We start from the raw sequence: 22,057 nt of genomic DNA, 5'->3' as shown, positions 1-22,057 counted from the left end.
TCTGTGTTTACCTTGTGACGGATGGAGAACGCAAGAACATGGCTAATAATTCTGTAATGGAATTAAATGGGATTAAAACGATAAAAAAGTGCCTATAAGGAGTAGATATTTGTTTAATGTTATGTCGCAATAAAATATCGGCAGCGCGCGTTTCACGCTTTCCCGACAAAGCGCGTGCGATACAAGGCGCGCTCCCGGCGAAAATTCTGGGGGATACATGCGTTTGAGGCGAAGAACGAGGACGCGCGTCTGGCAGCCACACTAGGCAGATCACCGCCAGCCTTTCTGCTTACACGATATAGGAAGGAGAGCGCAGAAACGCGACAGTGGACAGGTAAAGATGGAGAAAGTATTAGGACTCGCCGTGGTATCCAGTATGTTATGTGTCGGCTCGGTTTTGGGGAAATACGTCAAAGGTATCGTCAACACAAAAGAGGTGAGTATAGTGTTTACATTTTATTACTCTTGTGCTGGTAATGGCTCTGAGTTTTCCGGCGTTCTTCAGCTGCGCATCTTCTGATGTCTGTTATTAATGGGCTCTTATAGCAAGTGTGTATTCACGCCTCTGCATTCGCGCGCATCTGGAAGCCTGATGCTTTAATAGGCTAAGCGCTTCCAAGATCATTACACTCGCCGCTATTGAGCCGATGAAAGCTTAATTCCTCCTCAAGGCACGAAAAACACATTTTAAACGGCGTATTGCCGACAGCCAACTTACACCCTCCCATCCGCTTTTACAGGTGTGTGTCGACCAAGATGCTCTTCTGTGTCTTAATGGTGTCATTACAGCATTGTGACATTTATCGCATGCTGATGTTTGTGTCCAAACTGATTTAAGGTTGATTAGCTGTGCTTATAAGTGATGTGCATTAATGTGCATGTTAAACATAATTCAAACAACAACTCTGCACAACGTTCACGTGGAAATAAGGCACAGCAGATGATTTGAGTCACATATTGCTGTCCATATTTACCGTACGTCATTTTCTTAATAGCTGTTTTATTTGAATTATTTGCAGTGTGCCTTGTGGGAAACACTGGCTATTATTATTTGATGGACACATACGTAGTGTAAAAAGTAAATTTTCTGACTGTTCTGCAAAAAGTAATAGTCATCACATTGATTTGATGAACAAAAATGGAGAAAATATGAAGAAATGAGGGAACAATTACATTTCCTTTAAAAATCCATAGCATAAAAGCCTATAGTACAGAAAGAACTGCTTAAAATTACTTTTTATTACTTAAAAACTTCTTTTGAATTCACTCAAGATGATTTTTACACAATGTAAATAATACGGGCAAGTTAAGTCATTAAATCATGATTAAGTAGGTTTTTCTTTCTTCAATTTAAATGTGGCATTTGTGGATGAGCTCTGTCTTCTGTTCCCTGTGGGTAAAGTAACAACAACCTGTTCCTGCCTGTATCCAAATGCTGATCCTGCTCTGTTTTGGGTCTCTGTGAGATGGTCAAACAGTCCATTAATCTCACTTCTGTTTATTTCCTTACAAGGTCATTCTTTTACACTGCCATGCACACGCTTACACTTGCGCACATACATTACCGGGAAGTTTTATCAGTTGTTAAAGGTGTTTGGTTGTGTGAGACATTTGCCCCTTTAATCAAAACTTAATTGGAGACAGAGACAATTATTTTAATTTTTAAAACATAAATATGTGTGTGTGTGTGTGTGTGTGTGTGTGTGTGTGTGCGTGCACCACTCTAATTTTAACATGCATTTAATACTACATCATTCCAGCAAATCTCTGAATCGAGTCTGGCCAGAAGGTAGTGCAGGTAACTGCTTATGGGTAACTAACATTGCCACAGGCATATAAGACTCCTTCTAGGGGCACTCAGGTCGACGTGTTGTGTGTGTTAGTGTATACAGTATGTGTGTAAGCGCATGTGAGTGTATTTATGTGTTGCTCCATTGTGTAACTTAAGTAATGAATCATTTAAAAGCCCGGTGGACCTGGGGTGACATGACTATAGTTGATTGGTAATTAATTCTTAATGAGGCTTAGCGAGCGGACAGAGATCCGGAAAGACAGCGAGAGGTGAGGCCACCACTGATTCGGTGAAGTGACCGGATACCGCATCTGGGTATAGTGTTTGATTAATGTAGGGTCTGTGTGCTGTGTCTCTCATTCTCCCGTTGGCTGATTCAATGACTTTATATTACAATGCAGTATCTGTGGGGGATAAGACGGATGGCAAGGATTAATAGTGATGTTCTTTATGGCCCATTCTGCGTCACAACACACACGTACTGTTGTGCAGCCAGCCAGTATACGAGTATGAGTTTACCCTTATAAACGTATACAGTCTTCTCAATCTTCTCGAACACAAGTTAAGCTCAGTCAACAGAAATTTGTGGCATTATGTTGATCACACAAAAAAGTTTGAACTCATCCCTTATTTTTTAAAAAAAAAGGCAAAAATCAAGGTAATGGTGTAGCACTTACAATTGAAGTGAATTGGGGTTAATGTATTAACAATTACTATTATTATTATACCTGTACAATAATATGAAACACTGTGTTACAGTGTCCTTGTTACATGTGTTAATTTCTGTAGTAATAGTAAATTATACATAATTACATGCAACAAACCCTACTCCTAACCCTAACCCTATAGTATGTTGTTAATGAATATTACTCAGTACTTAAATGTATAATTACACTGTAACAAGGACACTTTAAAATAAAGTGTAACCCATTATAAGCAATAGTTATTATTACTATTACATTGTCATAGCAACATAATAGTAAAATTGGATATAGCTTTACATAGAAAAGGTTGGTAAGCAAATTTTTACATCATGCTAACACACATACTGTATTGTTCACATCTCGCGACTATAGTGGCTATTTAACGTTTACGTATTGGCCCCATTCACTATTGTAAGTACCTTACTGTAATTCAGATAGTTATTTAAATAAAATGAGGAATGAGTCAATTTTTTGTGGTCGTCAACATTACACCACAAAATCTCTCGATTGAGCTTAACTTGTACTGAACCCCGAATATTTAACCACCGCATGAAAAATGAAAGTATATTTTTTACACGCATAAATGCTTCTGGCTGTGCAATCACATAGAAAACGTAACAGATGGGAATGTGAACAAGGACAGAAAGAAAAAAAAAACTATGTTATAAAGTCCTTTGGTTTTAAAAACCAGGATTAGATGACGGTCGATCTTGCTATAAGGGAGTTTAGACAGAGTCGGGCCTCTCCTGGTTTCTATAGTAGCTGTAAAGTGCATTATGTGTCCGTTGCCATGACAATAGTACTGAGATTTTTGTTTCAGTGAGGGCCTTTTTTTTTTTCTTTTTTTTTTTGAGTGGGTGTTTAACTGGCTGACTGACCATAGGTGCTCTTTTACGTGTACTTCTGTTTTAGAGAGACAAGGTGGTCTTTCAGAAGCTCGGTCATGTGATGCCTGGCTCTTAATGGTTGTTTGGGCTCAGTTCTGGGTCAGAGAGTCTTAGGGCTGCTGTCTGTATTGTCAAGGAAACCTGTTGTTATAGAAACCACTAACAGCAGACACTGAAGGGGAAGTTAATATGGACAAGGGGCTGAAAGCTAGAGCGCACTTAGTGCCATTTTACACTTCACTGACTGCTTGCGTGTCAGCGCAAGTTCGAGAGAGTGTGTGAGATGAAGCTCAACTGAAGTCTTAAACACTGCAGGAACTTCATTAACCCTGCAACTATTATCATATAATGTGATATGGAGGTCTTTAAACTGTTATCAGTGCATTAGATCAGACTTCTATTAGATAAGATTGAATTTATGAATTTATGTGGTGTAAAGCTCAGGGCTTGGAAGGAGAAGATTGCTGGTTTGATCCCTCAAGCTGTGAGCCATCATTATTGTGTTGTTGAGCAAGCTCCAGGGAAAATATCCTTCTAATAAATGTACTGTTAGTTGTTTTGTCTGCCAAATGATGTCATGTCTAGATGATGAGGCCGTTCTGTGAGTCTCACAAGGTTTGTGTTTGCTGCTAGCAGGGGTACGGTTGCTGCGGGACTCCAAATAAACAGTGCATGAATGTCGCTAGTGAATCCCACAAGACTCTTCACAAAATGAGGGTTACCATCCAGACGCGGCTACTACATAACTTCTTACTTCCTTACTTGTTACCCTCCCCTTTTTTCCACAGGACTGGGTTTTCCTCACAAGGTTTTGCTTCCTGACCGATTTTGGCCGATTGAACTTTAAGTTCCGATACCCCAAGGTAAGATTAAAGACCTATATTTGAATTTTTCACTCATGACCGGATTACTGATGTTGTACTAAATCTCTGAATACTTTCTCAAATGCATGATGCAGTGGATATAAAAAGTCTACACACTCCTATGAAAACAGCTGGTTTTTCTGTTGTAGAAAAGGAAACCAAGAGAAATCATATCGGAATTTTTGCACCTTTCATATAAAAATTACATTTTAAAAAATACATTATAAAAAAGTGAAATAATACACACCTGTTTTCACCTGAAGTGACTCTGATTAACTCCAAATAAATCTAAGTTATTCTTGTAAGATTTTTCTGACATAATTTTGATTTCATGCTTATACTATCTACAAAGGAATGGCTTCAGCAAAGAAAGATTAATGTTTTGGAATAGCCCAGTCAGAGCCCAGACTTGAATCCTATAGAAAATCTGGAAAAAAAAGAAGTAAATAAACGGTAACACTTTGCAATAAGGTTCATTTGTTAACATAAGTCATAAAACGATTAGTTCCTGTCCTTAAATCTGATTGGTCAATAGCTGTGTTTTATTCACGATAAAACACGGCTATGACCGCTTCATCCAAGGGTTCTGTGTATCACTACACAACACCCTTAGCAACTACTCTTAGCAACATAAACTGTTTGTTCTCAATTGATATTGTTCATTGAAGCTTACTGTATTATGAAGAGTATTGTGAGAAAGAGATCCAGTGAGCGAGTTTATCACCTGCATTCAGATTTAGCATTTTCCTTCAGGTCAGTCAATAAAAAATCTGTTTAAATGTCCGATGTGTTATCTTGTCCTTTTAACAGTTAAAGGGTTTTCCCGTGACTGACATCGCTAGTCAAAACATTTGTCAGTTGCGTCTTGTTCCGTGTTCACAACAATTCAGTCTTTTTAATATTAAAGTCTTTGCTGACTGACACACTCATAAAGACAGCCTTTGCCGGCATCTAATGGCGTAATAATGTAACTTCTGTTGCTGTTCACGGTCAGGGACTATTTTTTCCAGCGGAAGGAAGGCTTTTACTAAGAGTTTACTTCATGAAAGTTGCATTGATACATATTTTGGCTTTGATATTTGTATTATGTGGTAACCATTTTATAAAAGCAATAAGGTACTCGAGGCTAGTGCTGTATCATGAATAAGTCACGGCTGAAGGGCGTTGTTAGGCACATTGTAAAGCGGAGTGCTGTGCTGTATTCACGATACTGCACTAGCCTCGAGTACCTTATTGCTTACTTAACATGAGCAATACATTTGTTACTGTATTTGTTCATCTTTGTTAACGTTAGTTAATTTAAATACAGCAGTTCATTGTTTGTTCATGTTAGTTCACAGTGCATTAACTAATGTTAACTCTTGATTTTAATGTACTAGTAAATGTTGAAATTAAAATGAACAAAGATTAATAAATGCTGTAGAAGTGCAGTTCATTACTACTTCGTGTTAACTAATGTATTTAACTAATGTTAGCTAATGAACCTTATTAAAGTGTTACCACATGTTCACTGTAAAAAAAACGAATACAAAGTGTAACTATTAAATTATGTTGACAAACTGCGCCTTTCTTCTTTGTGTATATGTCAGTCACTCTCTCCGTAGATCCAATAGATCTTTTAAGTTTCTAGGTGACATAGACAGTACCAGTATTAATCTCTCCCCCTATCTCTATCTATCTCTCCATCTATCCTGTCTTCCTCTCACTCTCTCTATGTCTGCTGCTCACTGAAAGTCCCGATGCTGTCAGAACATATTGCTCTACTTTGATGAAAGCTCTCAGTGGCCAGCTGTGTACAAGAGGCCGGACAAGGTGAGACACACACTGACAGACTTTGTGTTTGTGTGTGTGAAAATATTGAATGTACCGACAAACTGCATGTGTGTGTGTGTGTGTGTGTGTGTGTGTGAGAACAAACAGAGAGTATGAATGTGTGTTACACATCAGAAGTAGAAAGTATGAGGATTAAAGGAGAAGTGTCAGCAGGGCTCTGTGGATTAGGAGTCCAAATCCAGTCTCCGAAAAAGACACGAGTGTTAGTGCATGTGTGTATTTAAATACAGCACATTTTCTCCCTCTCTGTGGCAGGATCTGCATTGCGGGACTCTAGGAAGCCCCTGCTCTTCATCACACTCCTTCAGTCATAATCTGCTACTTAGTACTTCAGCTTGATATTGTTAAAGGTCTGAAATCCCACAGAGAGCATGTTTGTTAATGGAGGGTTTATGTGCTCTACAGGATTGCTACCAGAAAGAGTCTGTACTGAGGCCTGAAAATAACCAGGTCATCAACCTGACCACCCGCTACACCTGGTCTGGCTGTATGGTAAGAAACAAACTAGTCTTACATATAGTAGTCTGTGTGCACAACCAAACAATACTGCAAACTAGTTTCCCAAACACACTGCCTGTTTGCCAATGGTTGAGCCAGCTCAAACAAACAAAATGCATGCATATTGATTTGTGTTTTCACAGCTTTATAATTGGCTTAGGAGAAATAAATGAATTACACACATCAAATTATAAGCATTCTCTGTTAAGTCAGTGCTGTACAATTACACAATGAGGAGCTGCTGCTTTTTGTAATCTTATTTCTTTATATCTGTTTCTATCAGGTGGAAGGTGAAGGTAATGAAGAGATGCTGAGTTGTGTAGGAGGTCGAAGTTTTCGTTCTGTCAGAGAGAGATGGTGGTACATTGCGCTCAGCAAGTGTGGGGTGAGTGGTGGCGATACAGTAAACAATATGTAGTGACTAAGAATGTGCCTAAAGCGGAATACCTTATTCACAAAGGCATGATTAATGACTTCACAATGAATAGCTAATTCTACTGAATAATACGTTTGACTGATTATGGAACAAGGGCAAAACAACATTTTTAATGAACATATCAAAAAACATAATGGTTAGTCTGTGATGCCAGAATGAATAAAGTGGTATGGTATCCTGTGAATGAAAATGACAATGGTGTGAAATTCAAATCGGATGACCGTGTTGCTGTCTCCTTTTACTGCGAGACTCTGAAAAATCGGAACATTAAAATAAGATACTATATCATGCATATTTTTCCCCTTTTGAAAAAAAAAAAGCTAATTCAAAATTTTAATAAATAATACAAGTAATGACTAAAATAACACTTCTTCTGGGGTTACAATCTATTTATTTTAGTTTGATCATTTTTAACATTTATTTATTTTACATAAAGGTTTATTTGCTAAATGGGAACTACAAATGGCTTAGAATTATTTCTAAAATGTTGACACACTTTTGGTTGAAGTCCCGCCAACATTTGATTCTGTCTGAGTAATGAGAGATAGATACTGAGAGGCCGTTAATACTAAAATATTTGCTTGAATAGACATTACATTTACAATATATGTTTTTTCTACAGGTTCCATTTTTATTATGACTATGAATTTACAATATAATTCACTGCTTCCATATATGGCATGTAAGAGAAGGTGTTTCAGTGGATTTCTTGATTGGATAAAGAGGCTTAGTCCCTGTTTACACCTGGTATTAAGATGTGTTTTGGTCAATCAGATCACAAGTGGACGAATCTAAAGACAGGTGTAATTGGGGCCTAAAATGTTTTGAGTTTGTCCACTTTTGATCACTTCCAGAGGTAGTCAAAAACACATCGCTCATGCGGTCAAATGCATTCGAACAGCCACAAAAGACTGCCTACTCTTCGCCTACTGACCTAATGCGTAAAGGTGTAATGCGGATTTAAACTTTGTCGGCTGAAGACCCAAGTTTGATTTGAAGACGAAAACGTACCAAGCACAATGTTTCCTCATCATTCCTGATTTCTGACACACTCACTGCGTTCAACGTGGTCTTTCGGCTATCAGAGAAGAAACTAAAGTTGCTGCTTCCAGTATGTTTTTCAGTTGTCTCCTTTCGCGCTCATATTTAAATTTTGTGAGCTTGTTTCATCCATTAGATTGAAAGATCTTAAAAAGGGGGGTATGGGACATGTATGGGACATTTACCCCTCCAATAGACCCTCCCCTCAAAGAAATCAACAAAGCAAGTGGCCAAAAGCGACAGATTAAAACACCAGGTGTCTATTTGTGATCCGATCGACCAAAATGCATCTTCATAACAGGTGTAAACGGGACCTCAGTGCTGACTTGGGCTCTCTACAGGAGGTAGTGAGTGATTCTTGTTATAGCTGTTTAAAGTGATGCACATGTAGTGTTGGAGAGGTACACGCTGTGAAGGGATTTTAGCCAGATAAATGGGGCAAAATGTAAAGGCTTGTTTCATGGATGGAGGCAGGCTGATGGACTCAAAGCTAAATCCTGTTGGACTGAAGTAAAGCACTGTCTCCGAGCAGCAAGCTCTCAGCTCTGCCCCTAAGGGAGCTTCTCTGTGCCTGCTGCCAATTTCTCTTCTCATCTCCCTCATACTTCCCTTCTCATTGGCCAGCCGTATACTACTGTACCTCGCAACTTCTGTTCCAGTTTTTGATTACTCACTTCGGCCTTTTTTTATGCTCATTCACGTTGTACATTACAGTCTTTTCTCTGTCCCTCTGTAGCTCATTGTCTCTCTCGCCTCTCCATCTCTGGCCACATTGATTTGGTGATAAGGCAAGCTTCATATGCACCTCACCTTTTTGGAGTGAGGGAAAGGGAATGGGTTTTTCCTACCAAGTGAAATCAAAGTGTTTCTCTTTTATTAAGCTGGGCCGAAATGCTCTCAACAGCTAGAAACTGTGCTGCTTTGAAGTCTTTTATAGCCCAAAGATTTTTTTCTATTTGTGCACTCAGTGTTTGTATGGTCTCTGCAGCTCCCCACTCAGATTTTGTTATCATTTTTACACCTCCTGCTTTTCCCCTCCTCTGAATTCCCCTTTTTTCTCTTTTGCTACGAAACACAGGGAGATGGGCTGCAGCTGGAATATGAAATGACATTAACCAATGGACAGTCCTTCTGGACCCAGCATTTCTCTGCAGATGAATTTGGTGAGACACAGCTCAAAAAGGAATTTATTTTGTATTATGTGAAAGATTGGCAAAATATATTCATTTATATTATATTATATATAGTATGAAAAACAATGTAGATTTCTTAAACTTGGTAATATGAAAAATACCAGTTCAGTTATCATTGAAATGTGATCTTCGATTTAGACTTAAAGGAATAGGAAACATAAAGAATATTTACTTACCCTCTTTACTTACCCCTCTTTCCAAACCAGTGTCATTTTTCTTCTGTAATGAAAGTGAATGCAGTAGTTGGCAGGCTCCAAAAATGCAAAACAGCACCATAATGTTAGTCTATACAATTTTGCACTATATTCCAGGTTTTCTGAAGTGATAAGACAGCTTTGTGTAAGAAACAAGCAAAATATTTGCTTAATTAATAAATTAAACATCTAATAAATAATAATAATATGTTTTGTATGGAAAATAGCAGTGTTAACATTCTGCTAAACTTCTCCTTTTGTGTCTCATTGAAGAAAGAAAGTCATATGGGTTTGAATCTCTCTTTAAAGGGTTAGTTCACCCAAAAATGAAATTTCTGTCATTAAGTACTAATGTCGTTCCAAACCCGCAAGACCTTCGTTCATCTTCGGAACACAAGTTAAGATATTTTTGATGAAAACCGAGAGGTTTTTTTATCTCCCATAGAAAGCAACGAATTTACCACATTCACGGTCTACAGAAGTAGTAAAGACATGGTTAACATGGTCAACGTAACTTTTGCTATGTTTTTGCGCACAAAAAGTATTCTCGTCGCTTCATAACATTTAAGGTTGAATCACTGTAGTCACATTGACTATTTTAACAATGTCTTTACTACTTTTCTGGACCTTGAATGACAATAATTACATTGCTTTCTATGGGGGATAAAAACCCTTTTGGATTTCATCAAAAATATCTTAATTTGTGTTCCAAAGATGAAAGAAGGTCTCACAGGTTTAGAGGGACACTAGGGTGAGTACTTAATGACAGAAATTTAACTTGGTTGAACTAACCCTTTAATACATTCATCATGCTTACACTGTGACTGAATGCTATTCTTGTTTTGTTCTGTTTCAGGCATCCTGGAGACAGACATCACATTCTTGGTTATATTCGCCACTGTGTTTACACTGTCTTGTTATTTTGCTTGTGAGTTTCCATGTCCTGGAGGTATAAAAGATCATAAATGTGTTAGTCTCAGTACATAATTTGTTTTATTATTTAGTGTTAAATTAAAGGATATTCTTAGCCATTCTCCATCCTCCAGATAACACAACATACAGATACTATGGTTCTTCTCTTTTCTTAGTCTTTCTGTTTAAGTTATTAGTTTCCTCTGAATCTCTCTCCCTCTGTGTAATCCTTTAAGATAATTTAAAGGGAAGACAGCTGCTCCATACGACCTATAAGATGTTTATGACTGCGGCTGGAGTGGAGGGTGAGAAAGGCCACTGAACACATTCATATAGATAAACACTAGCGCACACTTTTTATGACACTGGGCTTTGCAACACTGGATGCATAATAATATCTCTTGTGTCATCCCTTATTTCTTTCATCCTTATCTCCTCCCCTCTTCTTCTATGCTCTCACTGCTGCTACTGTGACTTATCTCCCTCTCTCTCTTCTGTCTTATCACTGGCATCCTTTCTTTCACTTTCTGATTCCTTCCTCTCAGTCTTAAGCCTGCTCTTCTTTTGCATTTACTGGGGCCTTTATGCCAGGGATGGCGTCGGGAATGGCAGCCTCAAGATATTAGGTGAGGAAAGCACTGCATGTAAAGGATACTACACAGTCAGGTGCTTATCATCGCAATTATACCATGGTCTGTCTGAATACTCCTTCCTGATTGGCTGGAAGGTGTGCAGTAAAACCATTTAATGCATAGGTTCCAGGTCAGTTTAATCGCTATTCTATATTAATGCACTGTTTTCACTAGCCATACAGTTTTTATAGACAAAGTGATCTGTAAAAAAAGTTTGCAAAATCTGCTGTCTCCAGTCTGTTTTGTTTCCTTCCATTTGGCCTTTTACCAATAAAATGGTGTGCATAATGACGCTATCCCTAAAAAAACACATTGCCACATAAGTTTTGTTGTACTGCTAGAAAAAATCTGCCCTTGAGCCATTTCCACACATAATTTCATTATTATTACTGTATGTCAATTAACTCTCATTAGAGTATTAGTCGACTCTTAGGTCAGGGTTCGGGTTAGTAGAATAAGCTGACATGTAAAGTTACTTATCAGTCAGTAGAATGTCTGTTGGAGGAGTATCAAAATAAAGTGTTAGCAGATATTAAGCAAACAGACAACTAATACTCTAATGACAGTTAGTTGACATGTAGTTGCAAAGCTGCTTATAGTCAGTTGTATGTCTAACGTGTTTTAAGTCTGTTTTAAGGAACATGGTTTTGTAAAAAAAAAAAATTTGATCAAACCATAAATGACCAATGAGAATGAAGTATTCCAGACAAATAATGTGCTACAGTAAACAATATTAAAATACAATATTTAAACATACTTGGTTTTAGCATCACACGTGAGTGAGACTGTATTAATTCTTAAATGCTGACCTGATTCGTAACCTACTTGTGGTCACCTGTGTAACTCTTTGTGGCTCTCTCCCTCTCACCAGGGAAATTACTCTTTTCTGTGAGCTTCCTGATTTTCTTGCTCATGCTGATTCTCTTGGGGAAGGGATTCACAGTCACCAGGTAGGAGGCCTTACTTCTCACATAATGTGGGTAATGACTTACAAGGTTAATCATGCTAATGTGACCCAGATGTGAAGACAATTTTGTATCCAAATTCCCATACTTTCAGAGTGTGTACTGAATTAGGTGATGAACGTGCTTCTTAGCTCTTGATGCTGGTGTTCTTTAGGTATGCAGGTGATACTACATCTGCCAGTGTGTCTTTTGACCCATGTTTTTGAAGAAAATGACATGATAGTGTTTCTCTCTTTGTTTTGTTTTTTGCTTCCCAGGGCAAGAATAAGTCACAGTGGCTCTGTTAAACTATCCATTTATATGACAGTGTTCACCATCACCCACATCATTCTCTTCATATATGAAGCAGAGGTAAGACCTGCTTGCCTTTATCTTTTTCTTTTATCATATGCTGAGGCTGGGCAATATGCTCGAGAATCATAATATACAGTGCACTACCGTTTTTTGTTGTTGTTGTTTTTAAAGAAATGTATTTTATTCATCAGGGATGCATTCAACTGATCAAAAGTGACAGTAAAAACATTACGTTAAAAAGATTTCTTAAAAATAAATTCCATTATTAATATTCATCAAAAAATCGATAATAATAAGAAATGTTTCTTGAGCAGCAAATCAGCATATTAGAATCATTTCTGAAGGATTGTGCGACACAAAATTCAGCTTTGCCATCACAGGAATAAATTACATTTTAAAATATATTAAAATAGAAAACTGGTATTTTAAATTGTAATACTAAAATGTTTGAATTTTTGATCAAATAAATGAGCGACTTATTTCAAAACATTTAAAAAAATGACCCCTAACTTTTGAAGGGTAGTGTGTTTCTGATGGTTTTGCTGGCAGTAATTAATACAGTTAAGCATGCCTTGTTTTTTTTTTTATTTTATTTTAGTTTTCGCATTACATTTTTACGGAAGAGGATTAGGGCCAAGCAATAATAAAAAAATAAAACCATTTCGAGATTAAAGTTGTTAAATTTTGAGAAAAAAATAGTTAAATTTCGAGAAAAAAGTCTAAATAAAATGTTGGGAATAAACTCGTTAAATTACGAGACAAAACTCGTTAAATTTCGAGAAAAAAGTTGAGATAAAATGTTGAGAATAAACTCATTAAATTATGAGGAAAAAAGTCGTTAAATTACGAGAACAAATTCGTTAAATTATGAGAAAAATGACGTTAAATTTCGAGAAAAAAGTCGAGATAAAATGTTGAGAATAAAGTCATTAAATTATGAGAAAAAAGTCGTTAAATTACGAGAACAAATTCGTTAAATTACGAATTTGTTCTCATAATTTAATTACATTTTTTTCGTAATTTAACGACTTTATTCTCATAATTTAATGACTTTATTCTCAACATTTTATCTCGACTTTTTTCTCGTAATTTAATGACTTTATTCTCATAATTTAATGAGTTTATTCTCAACATTTTATCTCAACTTTTTTCTCGTAATTTAACGACATTTTTCTCATAATTTAACAAATTTGTTCTCGTAATTTAACGACTTCTCGTAATTTAATGACTTTATTCTCAACATTTTATCTCGACTTTTTTCTCGAAATTTAACAACTTTAATCTCGAGATGGTTTTATTTTTTTTATTATTGCTTGGCCCTAATCCTCTTCCATACATTTTTTAATATAATTTGACACACTGACTATTTGAAATTACTAATATGATTTATAAAAGAAACTTGTTAAAATATTAATGTGTTCATAATATACATTTTAAATATGTATATATCAAATAATGCTAAAAAATATTGAGGTTTATCATTTTTGTAGTTACAGTACTGTAGATATCAGAATATATCATACCAGAAATATATTCAAAATATCTATTAATTTCCATATTACGTAATTTGTAAAACTCATTATCTTTCAACACTATCAACTGCATTTTCTCATGCTGCACCCGAGAGCTACTCTGCTCTATACATAATGTAAGGCTGTGAGATGAAGTTACTCAGCACGAGCATGTCGTTCTGCTGTAGCGTGGTGTAATGGAACCCAGCAGATAGACAGATAAATAGAGCGAGGGAAAGACAGGTAAAGAGAATGACCCAGATAAGCTCGTGCAGTATCATGGAAGAGCTCCTGTTGCATCCTGTGTCAGTGTCACCATTTACTCTAATGCAGCTTTAGATGTTTGGATTTGAGAAATGTTCCGCCAGTTTCCACTTATGCAGCCTAACAGATTGTGCCATGGTCGGATTTAAAACCATCACTCATACAGATGGGATGCCAAGGGCGGCGATTTCCCTGTTCCCACTCCCCTGCGTGTGTGTTTGTAGTTCTTTGATCCAGGCGAGGTGCTGTATGCTTATGACAGCCCTGCAGGGTACGGTCTAATGGGTCTGCAGCTGCTTGCCTATGTTTGGTTCTGCTATGCTGTGCTGGTGTCCCTCAAACACTACCCTGAAAAACAACCTTTCTACATCCCCTTCTTCACTGCGTACACTCTGTGGTGAGTTCTGCTATAAAGATGCCATAAATAAATTATAGTGTATGTACAGATACCAGAAGCTCATTTTAATATATTTTTACGTGCTTTGCTTAATTTACTAAATAAAAAAACCTTGCCATTAAATGGGCAAGAGGAAACATAAATGGTTACAAACATACTGTTTTGATATTTGCAATGTCCAATGGCTCTAAAAAACACTTTTACTCCCATGATTGGTTAAAATCAGCATGAAATGAAATGAAATTTACCCTATATGTTTTCTTAATGCATATTATGTGTCTTAAAGGTGCCCTAGAATTAAAAATTGAATTTACCTTGGCATAGTTGAATAACAAGAGTTCAGTACATGGAAATGACATACGGTGAGTCTCAAACACCATTGTTTCCTCCTTCTTATGTAAGTTTGATTTGTTTAAAAGACCTCCGAAGAACAGGCGAATCTCAACATAACACCGACTGTTACGTAACAGTCGGGATCATTAATATGTACGCCCCCAATATTTGCATATGCCAGCCCATGTTCAAGGCATTACACAAGGGCAGGCAGTATTAACGTCTGGATCTGTGCACAGCTGAACAGCTGCAAAGATGAAGCAATAATAACTGACATGATCCATGATATCATGATATTTTTAGTGATATTTGTAAATTGTCTTTCTAAATGTTTTGTTAGCATGTTGCTAATGTACTGTTAAATGTGGTTAAAGTAACCATCATTTATTACTGTATTCACGGAGACAAGAGCCGTTGCTATTTTCATATTTAAACACTTGCAGTCTGTATAATTCATAAACACAACTTCATTCTTTATAAATCTCTCCAACAGTGTGTATGTTAGCTTTAGCCACGGAGCACTATCAAACTCATTCAGAATCAAATGTAAACATCCAAATAAATACCATACTTATGCGATTAGACATGTTGCATGACGAACACTTTGTAAAGATCCATTTTGAGGGTTATATTAGCTGTGTGCACTTTGTTTATGCTGTTTAAGGCAAGCGCGAGCTCCGGGGGCGGGGTAGCACGAGAATTAAAGGGGCCGCAGCCTAAATCGGCTCATATTTAATGATGCCCCAAAATAGGCAGGTTAAAAAATGAATTAAAAAAAATCTATGGGGTATTTTGAGCTGAAACTTCACAGACACATTCAGGGGACACCTTAGACTTATATTAGATCTTTTGAAAAGACGTTCTACAGCACCTTTAAAGTGAACTGTGCACGTTTTATTTATTTTATTTTATTTTAATTTTTTGTACTTCATAATTTTCAATCAAAATGTTGTCAATTTGATCTTCTGGTGAAATGACAGACTGACTCTAGTCATGTTTGTGGGATTTCTCCAGCCATTTAATTGCTTAAAGACTGCCCCTTTCTTACAATGACTGCAAGTTTGCATTAAGTTCTACTTCCATCCAGTCAACAACCGATGGATAGAACCAAGTTCCCACCCTACTTCTTTTTTTTTTCCTTCCGATATCCGTTTCACTCGGATGTATGTCACAATACGGAAGAAAAGATTTGTTGCTACTTTCAGTTGCGACTTTAATAGAGCTTTAAATATTACTTATTGTATAGTATTTTCATTACATGAATAACAGTTGAATTGACGACAGTCGAAAACATCAGCCTGAGCAAATACAATATCTTGGCTTTGGTGTGAACTTTTCCAATCTAAATATTTTGTTCAACACCTCACGCAAGACTTAGTTGTGTCCCAAAATACATACTACGCACTGTGCACTTATACGATGCACTGTGTACTCAACCATCAAGTTTATGAATTTTATAAGGATATTTTGTTGTTCAACATCAGAGTCTGATAGCCCCTCCCTCCACTATGCAAGGAAAGCTGCGACAGTTGAGTGCATGAAGTGTCCAGCATTCCACACTTCATTTTCAGTTAATTAAGTGCATCATCCAGGTATTTGAAGTGCACTTTTTATTTTTGGAATTTGCAGTATAAATGCATTACTCACACCATTTATACTAAAAAACGGCATAGAATAGTGCACAAGTAAATGGCAAAAACATGGGTTTGAATCATTTTTGATGCTACCCGGTAGACATTTCATATGTAAATCACAATAAAATGTAGCACATCATCATTTTCAAGAATGTATATATGAGTATACATATTCATGATATTCATATTCACCAGGCTGAAACTGTTCGTCTCTACTTTGACTAAAAAATCTTGTGGGTTATAGTTCTCCACAGCCTTTGTAAATCTGTAAAGAAGACTGGAAGTATAAAGCTGCTGTTCCACTTTTCATCCATTACTTTTTCACTCATAGGTTTTTTGCTGTGCCAGTCATGGCTCTAATTGCCAACTTTGGCATCTCTCGCTGGGCCAGGGAAAAGATTGTGAACGGCATCCAACTTGGCATCCATCTCTATGCCCATATTGTCTTCCTTGTAAGATTTTGTTGTTGTTGTTGTTGTTTATTGTTTAATTTATTAAAGTGAATTGTATGATTAAACAGCCCTGCATGTGACTAATACTGTAATTTTAGGCCATCACACGTCCATCAGCAGCCAATAAGAACTTTCCTTACCATGTGCGGACGTCACAGATAGGAATCCTTCTCTCCAGTCCTAAAGGCATGGGGGCAGAAAGCTTCCCACATCATGCTTATGGGAATAGCTCCTTCCTGGGAGACTCTCAGCCAAACTTCACAGAGCTCTTCTCCATCCACTCGGTGAGTATTAGATGTTGTAGATTGGAATGATTTAAATATGAGTTGAATATAAATTAACTTAATTTAATGATAATATAATCAGGCTGGGCAGCTTTACAAATGATTAAGCTACGCTCTCAAAGGGGTTATGGCATGGATTTATTTATTATTTGAATATGTTCCTTGATGTTTCTTTGCGAACTCTCCATTACACTGCCTCATTTAAAAAACAAAACGCTCCAAACAAACATAATCCTCCGACGCGATCCGTGACGCCATTAAAATAGACCATCCACTTGTTTCTGTTGCTGGGATCCTTCTGAAGTCTCTACAGCGACACAAACGAACATTCTTTCACTCTTCCATTTGTCCTGTTGTCGACAGATTATATCAGAATCTGAATGCGCATCTGGATACCGTATCCAGTGTAGACAGTGTCAGTGATTATACTTGGTTCTGTTTGCTTTTGACGCTACGCAGCACTCACATCCAGTGTAGGCAAATGTCAGCCATTAAGAAACTGAATGCCAGTGGGCGGGGCCTATATTTACTTGTGTGACGTCACAAATCCCACAATATCCAAACGAGCTTGATGAAATAAATGCTTTGTTTATAATGAGGACGACTTGTTAAAGGGTTAGTTCACCCAAAAATGAAAATTCTGTCATTTATTACTCACCCTCATGCCGTTCCACACCCGTAAGACCTTCGTTAATCTTTGGAACGCAAATTAAGATCTTTTTGTTAATCTGATGGCTCAGTGAGGCCTGCTTAGGGAGCAATGACATTTCCTCTCTCAAGATCCATTGATGTACTAAAGACATATTTAAATCAGTTCATGTGAGTACAGTGGTTCAATATTAATATTATAAAGCGACGAGAATATTTTTGGTGCGCCAAAAAAAACAAAATAACAACTTATATAGTGATGGCCGACTTCAAAACACTGCTTCAGGAAGCTTCAGAGCATTATGAATCAGCGTATCAAATCAGCGGTTCGGAGCACCAAAGTCACGTGATTTCAGCAGTTTGGCGGTTTGACACACAATCCGAATCATGATTTGACACAAAAGATTCATAACGCTCTGAAGCTTCCTGTTTTGAAATCGACCATCACTATATAAGTTGTTATTTAGTTTTTTTTTGCCGCACCAAAAATATTCTCGTCGCTTTATAATATTAATATTGAACCACTGTACTCACATGAACTGATTTAGATGTGTTTTTAGTACATTAATGGATCTTGAGAGAGGAAATGTCATTGCTGGCTTTGCAGGCCTCACTGAGCCATCGGATTTCAACAAAAATATCTTAATTTGCATTCCGAATATTAGCAAAGGTCTTACGGGTGTGGAACGGCATGAGGGTGAGTAATGAATGACATTATTTTCATTTTTGGGTGAACTAACCCTTTAAGCTATGAAACTTGCAGGATGTTTTACTGGTACAAAGACCTCTTATATTTTAAAAGATCAAGGCAAATTTTATTTCTCATGTCATGACCCCTTTAAAAAAATAAATAAAAGTTTTTTGCAAAGTTTAGGGGGTTTTCACAGCGATGCCATAGAAGAACTACAGTATTTTTGGTTCTCGGAAGAAACTTTCAGTGAACAGTTCTTAAAGGTTTAGTTCACTTTAAAATGAAAATTAGCCCAAGCTTTACTCACCCTCAAGCCATCCTAGGTGTATATGACTTTCTTCTTTCTGATGAACATAAGGCCGCATATGAATCTGAAGAAAGTGCATCCATCCATCGTAATCTTACTTCACGGGGGTTAATAAAGGCCTTCTGAAGCGAAGCGATGCATTTGTGTAAGAAAACTATCCATATTTAACTAATTATGAATTAAAATATCTAGCTTCCAGCAGACCGCCTTCTGTATTCAACTTACGAAGAAAGTGTAATGCCTCTCGCAGTTCAAAACGCTTACTCTACGTCCTACAACTTCCGTATTCACATTACAAAAAATGTGTATCTGACGCGACGTCAGTTGCGCTTTTTTTTTTATTGTAAGATGAATACAGAAAGCGGTCTGGCGGTAGCTAGATATTTTACCTTATAACTTGTTAAATATGGATATTTTTCTTACACACATGCATCGCTTCACTTCAGAAGGCCTTTATTAACCCACCCGGAGCCGTGTGGAGTACATTTTGCTTTGAATGGATGCACTTTCTTGAGCTTCATACTTGTTGTTTCCCGTTCACTGCCATTATAAAGCTTGGATAGGTCAGGATATTTATTAATATAACTCTGATTGTGTTCATTAGAAAGAAGAAAGTCATATACATACAGGATGGCTTGAGGATGAATAATTAAAGTTTGTGTTAATCTTCATTTTAAAGTGAACTAATCCTCTAACACAGTGTTTCTCAACCCTGGTCCTGAAGGACCCCCAACACTGCAGGTTTTGTCTTTCTCCCTAATTAAACACACCTGTTTCAACTCATCAGCTCATTAGAAGAAACTCCACTACCTGAAATGAGTGTGTCAGACAGAGGAGACTTTCAAAATGTGCAGTGTTGGGGGTCCTCCAGGACCAGGGTTGAGAAACACTAACAGAACCATTTTTTTCAAGCGTAGAACTTCTTTCCACTATAAAGAACCTTTTGTGGAATGGAAATGTTCCATGGGCGTTAAAGTTTCTTCATGGAACCATAGATGCCAATGAAGATCCTTTATTTTTCAGTGTTCAATTGTGTTATTTCTTATATTCCATGTCACGTTTCCCTATTGAGGACCCCGTCAAGACGATAGATGAGACGGTGGCTCGGAAGGGACAAGAAGTGCCAAGGAACAGCGAGCACAAGATCATCACCACGACGGCAGACCTGTCGTCTACATTCTCCCCTCTTCCTCCTCCCATTCCACCACGCAGCTCTGCACACTCTCCTCCTCCTCCTCCTAGATTAACGTCCCACTTCACTGAGTATTTTAGTATGCAAGGGGCCACGGGGATGGGTTCCAATGCCTAGAGCGGGCCGTAGAGGAACAGGCCATGCGGAAACAACTTTCAAACATCTATGAGGTGGAAAAGGGTTCAATATTTCAATAGATTTAGGTTAAGGCAAGCGTGAAAAAGCAAAGCCATTTTCAAAAAAAGTTACCAAACATCCGTATCTTTGAATTTGTAAAGAGAAACGCAAGCTGCAGAACATCAAGAGAGTGGGGCATAACCTGCTCACAGTGCTCCTAAAAAATAAGAAGCAATAAATATTTCAGCGAGAACACAGAGAGTCACTGGAGAGAGATAATATTCAGGCAGTGCAATGGAGTGACAGGACACGACGGTGAATCTAGAGTATAGATATTTCAAGCTTAATGTGACTGTAGGATAGCGATGTGTACAGTAACAGTACAGTGAGCTCTTGACATATTTTTTTAATGCTTTGCTCATTTCAAGTGGTGCCGTTAATATTTGTATTTCCTTGCCATTTTAATGCAACAGAACCAAGTATTCATCTCCCTCACTAATTTTTTAATGTTTTTTTTTATTATTATTATTATTTACAAATTTTGTCTGTAAAGTTGAGATAATTTAGGGTTTATATATTTTTATTCACATTGAATACAGCTAGACTTTGCAAACTGATGTTAAACTGCAATGGCAAGTTAACTGTGGAACAATTAGGCAGTATTTGTATACCATGCATGTTTGTGCTCTGTCTACATTCTGATATATTCAATGTCATTTTGGGTGCGTCTAGTTTTTACAACTAGCAGTCTTAATTTTGTATACAGTACACCCTGTTTATAGCCACAGTATGTAGAGAATATTATAGCGGACAATGAATAATGACATCCTCATATTCATCCTGGTCTTTCTGTATTGTGTATTCCATAATAGCAGTTTAGTTCAGATAATACAGTGCAGAGTTTTTTTGCAAACTTTGTTATACATTTGTACATGTAATAATGCTCACAGCGATCATGGAGCAGATACTTTTATTCTGTCTGTGAGTAGAAAGTAGAATCATTCAGTTCACTGGGGTTGTCGTAAGTTTGTTTACTTGAGTGTCTGATGAAAATATAGCTCTGCTCTTACAGAAACACTTTGTATTGACTGCATGGAGCACTTTACTGTTTTTAAACACGTATTTCATTACCATCGGAGACCCTTGAAAATGCAATCATAAATGCAATAGAGTGAATGACAAATGTACAGGTAAAATGTGAAGGATTTATTTGTAAAATGTCCATTATCACTGCTGTATTTGTTTTATTTAAAAAACAAACAAACTGGATCGTATTTATGTTATATATATCAACAAATCCTATATAATCTCCATCTGAAATTGACTTGTTTTAAATATAATCCTGAGTTATGTACATAATGACATATTTATATTCAAAATAGTTTTTTTTTTTTTTTTTTTAAGAGATGAACCATACTTGAAGAATCATTAGAGCTAGGTTCTTGTGGTTTAGTTTTTTTGTATTAACAGACTTGGGCCTGAAACGCTTGATTTGCAAATTGATTTTATCTGGAAGCCACCAGAAAAGGTTATTCTAAAACGCTTTGCCATGATTTTTCCATCTCTTTAGTGAGTGTGCACATCTAACAGAGAAGAGAGAGCACACTTTTTGAATGTATGATAGATATTAGCACATCATATTCAGGAGCACAGAAAGATTCAGTTAAGCACATTTCTGTTGCACTGTTCATACTGAATGCATTTTAATAGTGTCAAATGACTTGGCAGTGCATACACTTTTTGCCAAATTAAAATGGTCTGTTTTATTACAATGGCTTGTTTGTTTCATTTTGCAATTACATTAGCAATGAAGGTAGCTAATTGTAACCCTACTACTCTAATAAAGTACATACAACTGCTGAACAAATCATTGTTATGGGGCTAAAAATCAGTTTAAAACTATGAAGTCTCACATCCCTTTATTCATCAAAGTGAATCCTAAATTTTACAATATTCATAATAAAAACGAGCATTTTGACCCAT

The 22,057-nt window shown here is 36.9% G+C and overlaps 1 protein-coding gene across 1 annotated transcript; it reads left to right on the top strand.

Moving 5' to 3' along the window:
- Positions 1-96: 96 nt before the first annotated feature.
- tmem145 (transmembrane protein 145) lies at positions 97-21,846 on the top strand. The gene is made up of 15 exons (XM_048151741.1): positions 97-436; positions 4,172-4,246; positions 5,981-6,058; positions 6,485-6,571; positions 6,861-6,962; positions 9,133-9,217; positions 10,298-10,369; positions 10,590-10,658; positions 10,899-10,979; positions 11,857-11,935; positions 12,208-12,301; positions 14,244-14,416; positions 16,715-16,835; positions 16,934-17,119; positions 19,838-21,846. Exons 1-15 carry the CDS (start codon positions 341-343, stop codon positions 20,072-20,074), a joined length of 1,635 nt encoding a protein of 544 aa, XP_048007698.1. The 5' UTR covers positions 97-340; the 3' UTR covers positions 20,075-21,846.
- Positions 21,847-22,057: the final 211 nt, after the last annotated feature.

This window comes from Megalobrama amblycephala, linkage group LG13, assembly GCF_018812025.1.
Source record: "Megalobrama amblycephala isolate DHTTF-2021 linkage group LG13, ASM1881202v1, whole genome shotgun sequence".
NCBI lineage: Eukaryota > Metazoa > Chordata > Actinopteri > Cypriniformes > Xenocyprididae > Megalobrama > Megalobrama amblycephala.
Note: the sequence above shows the minus strand (reverse complement) of the source record. Positions and strands in the feature narration are given on the sequence as shown.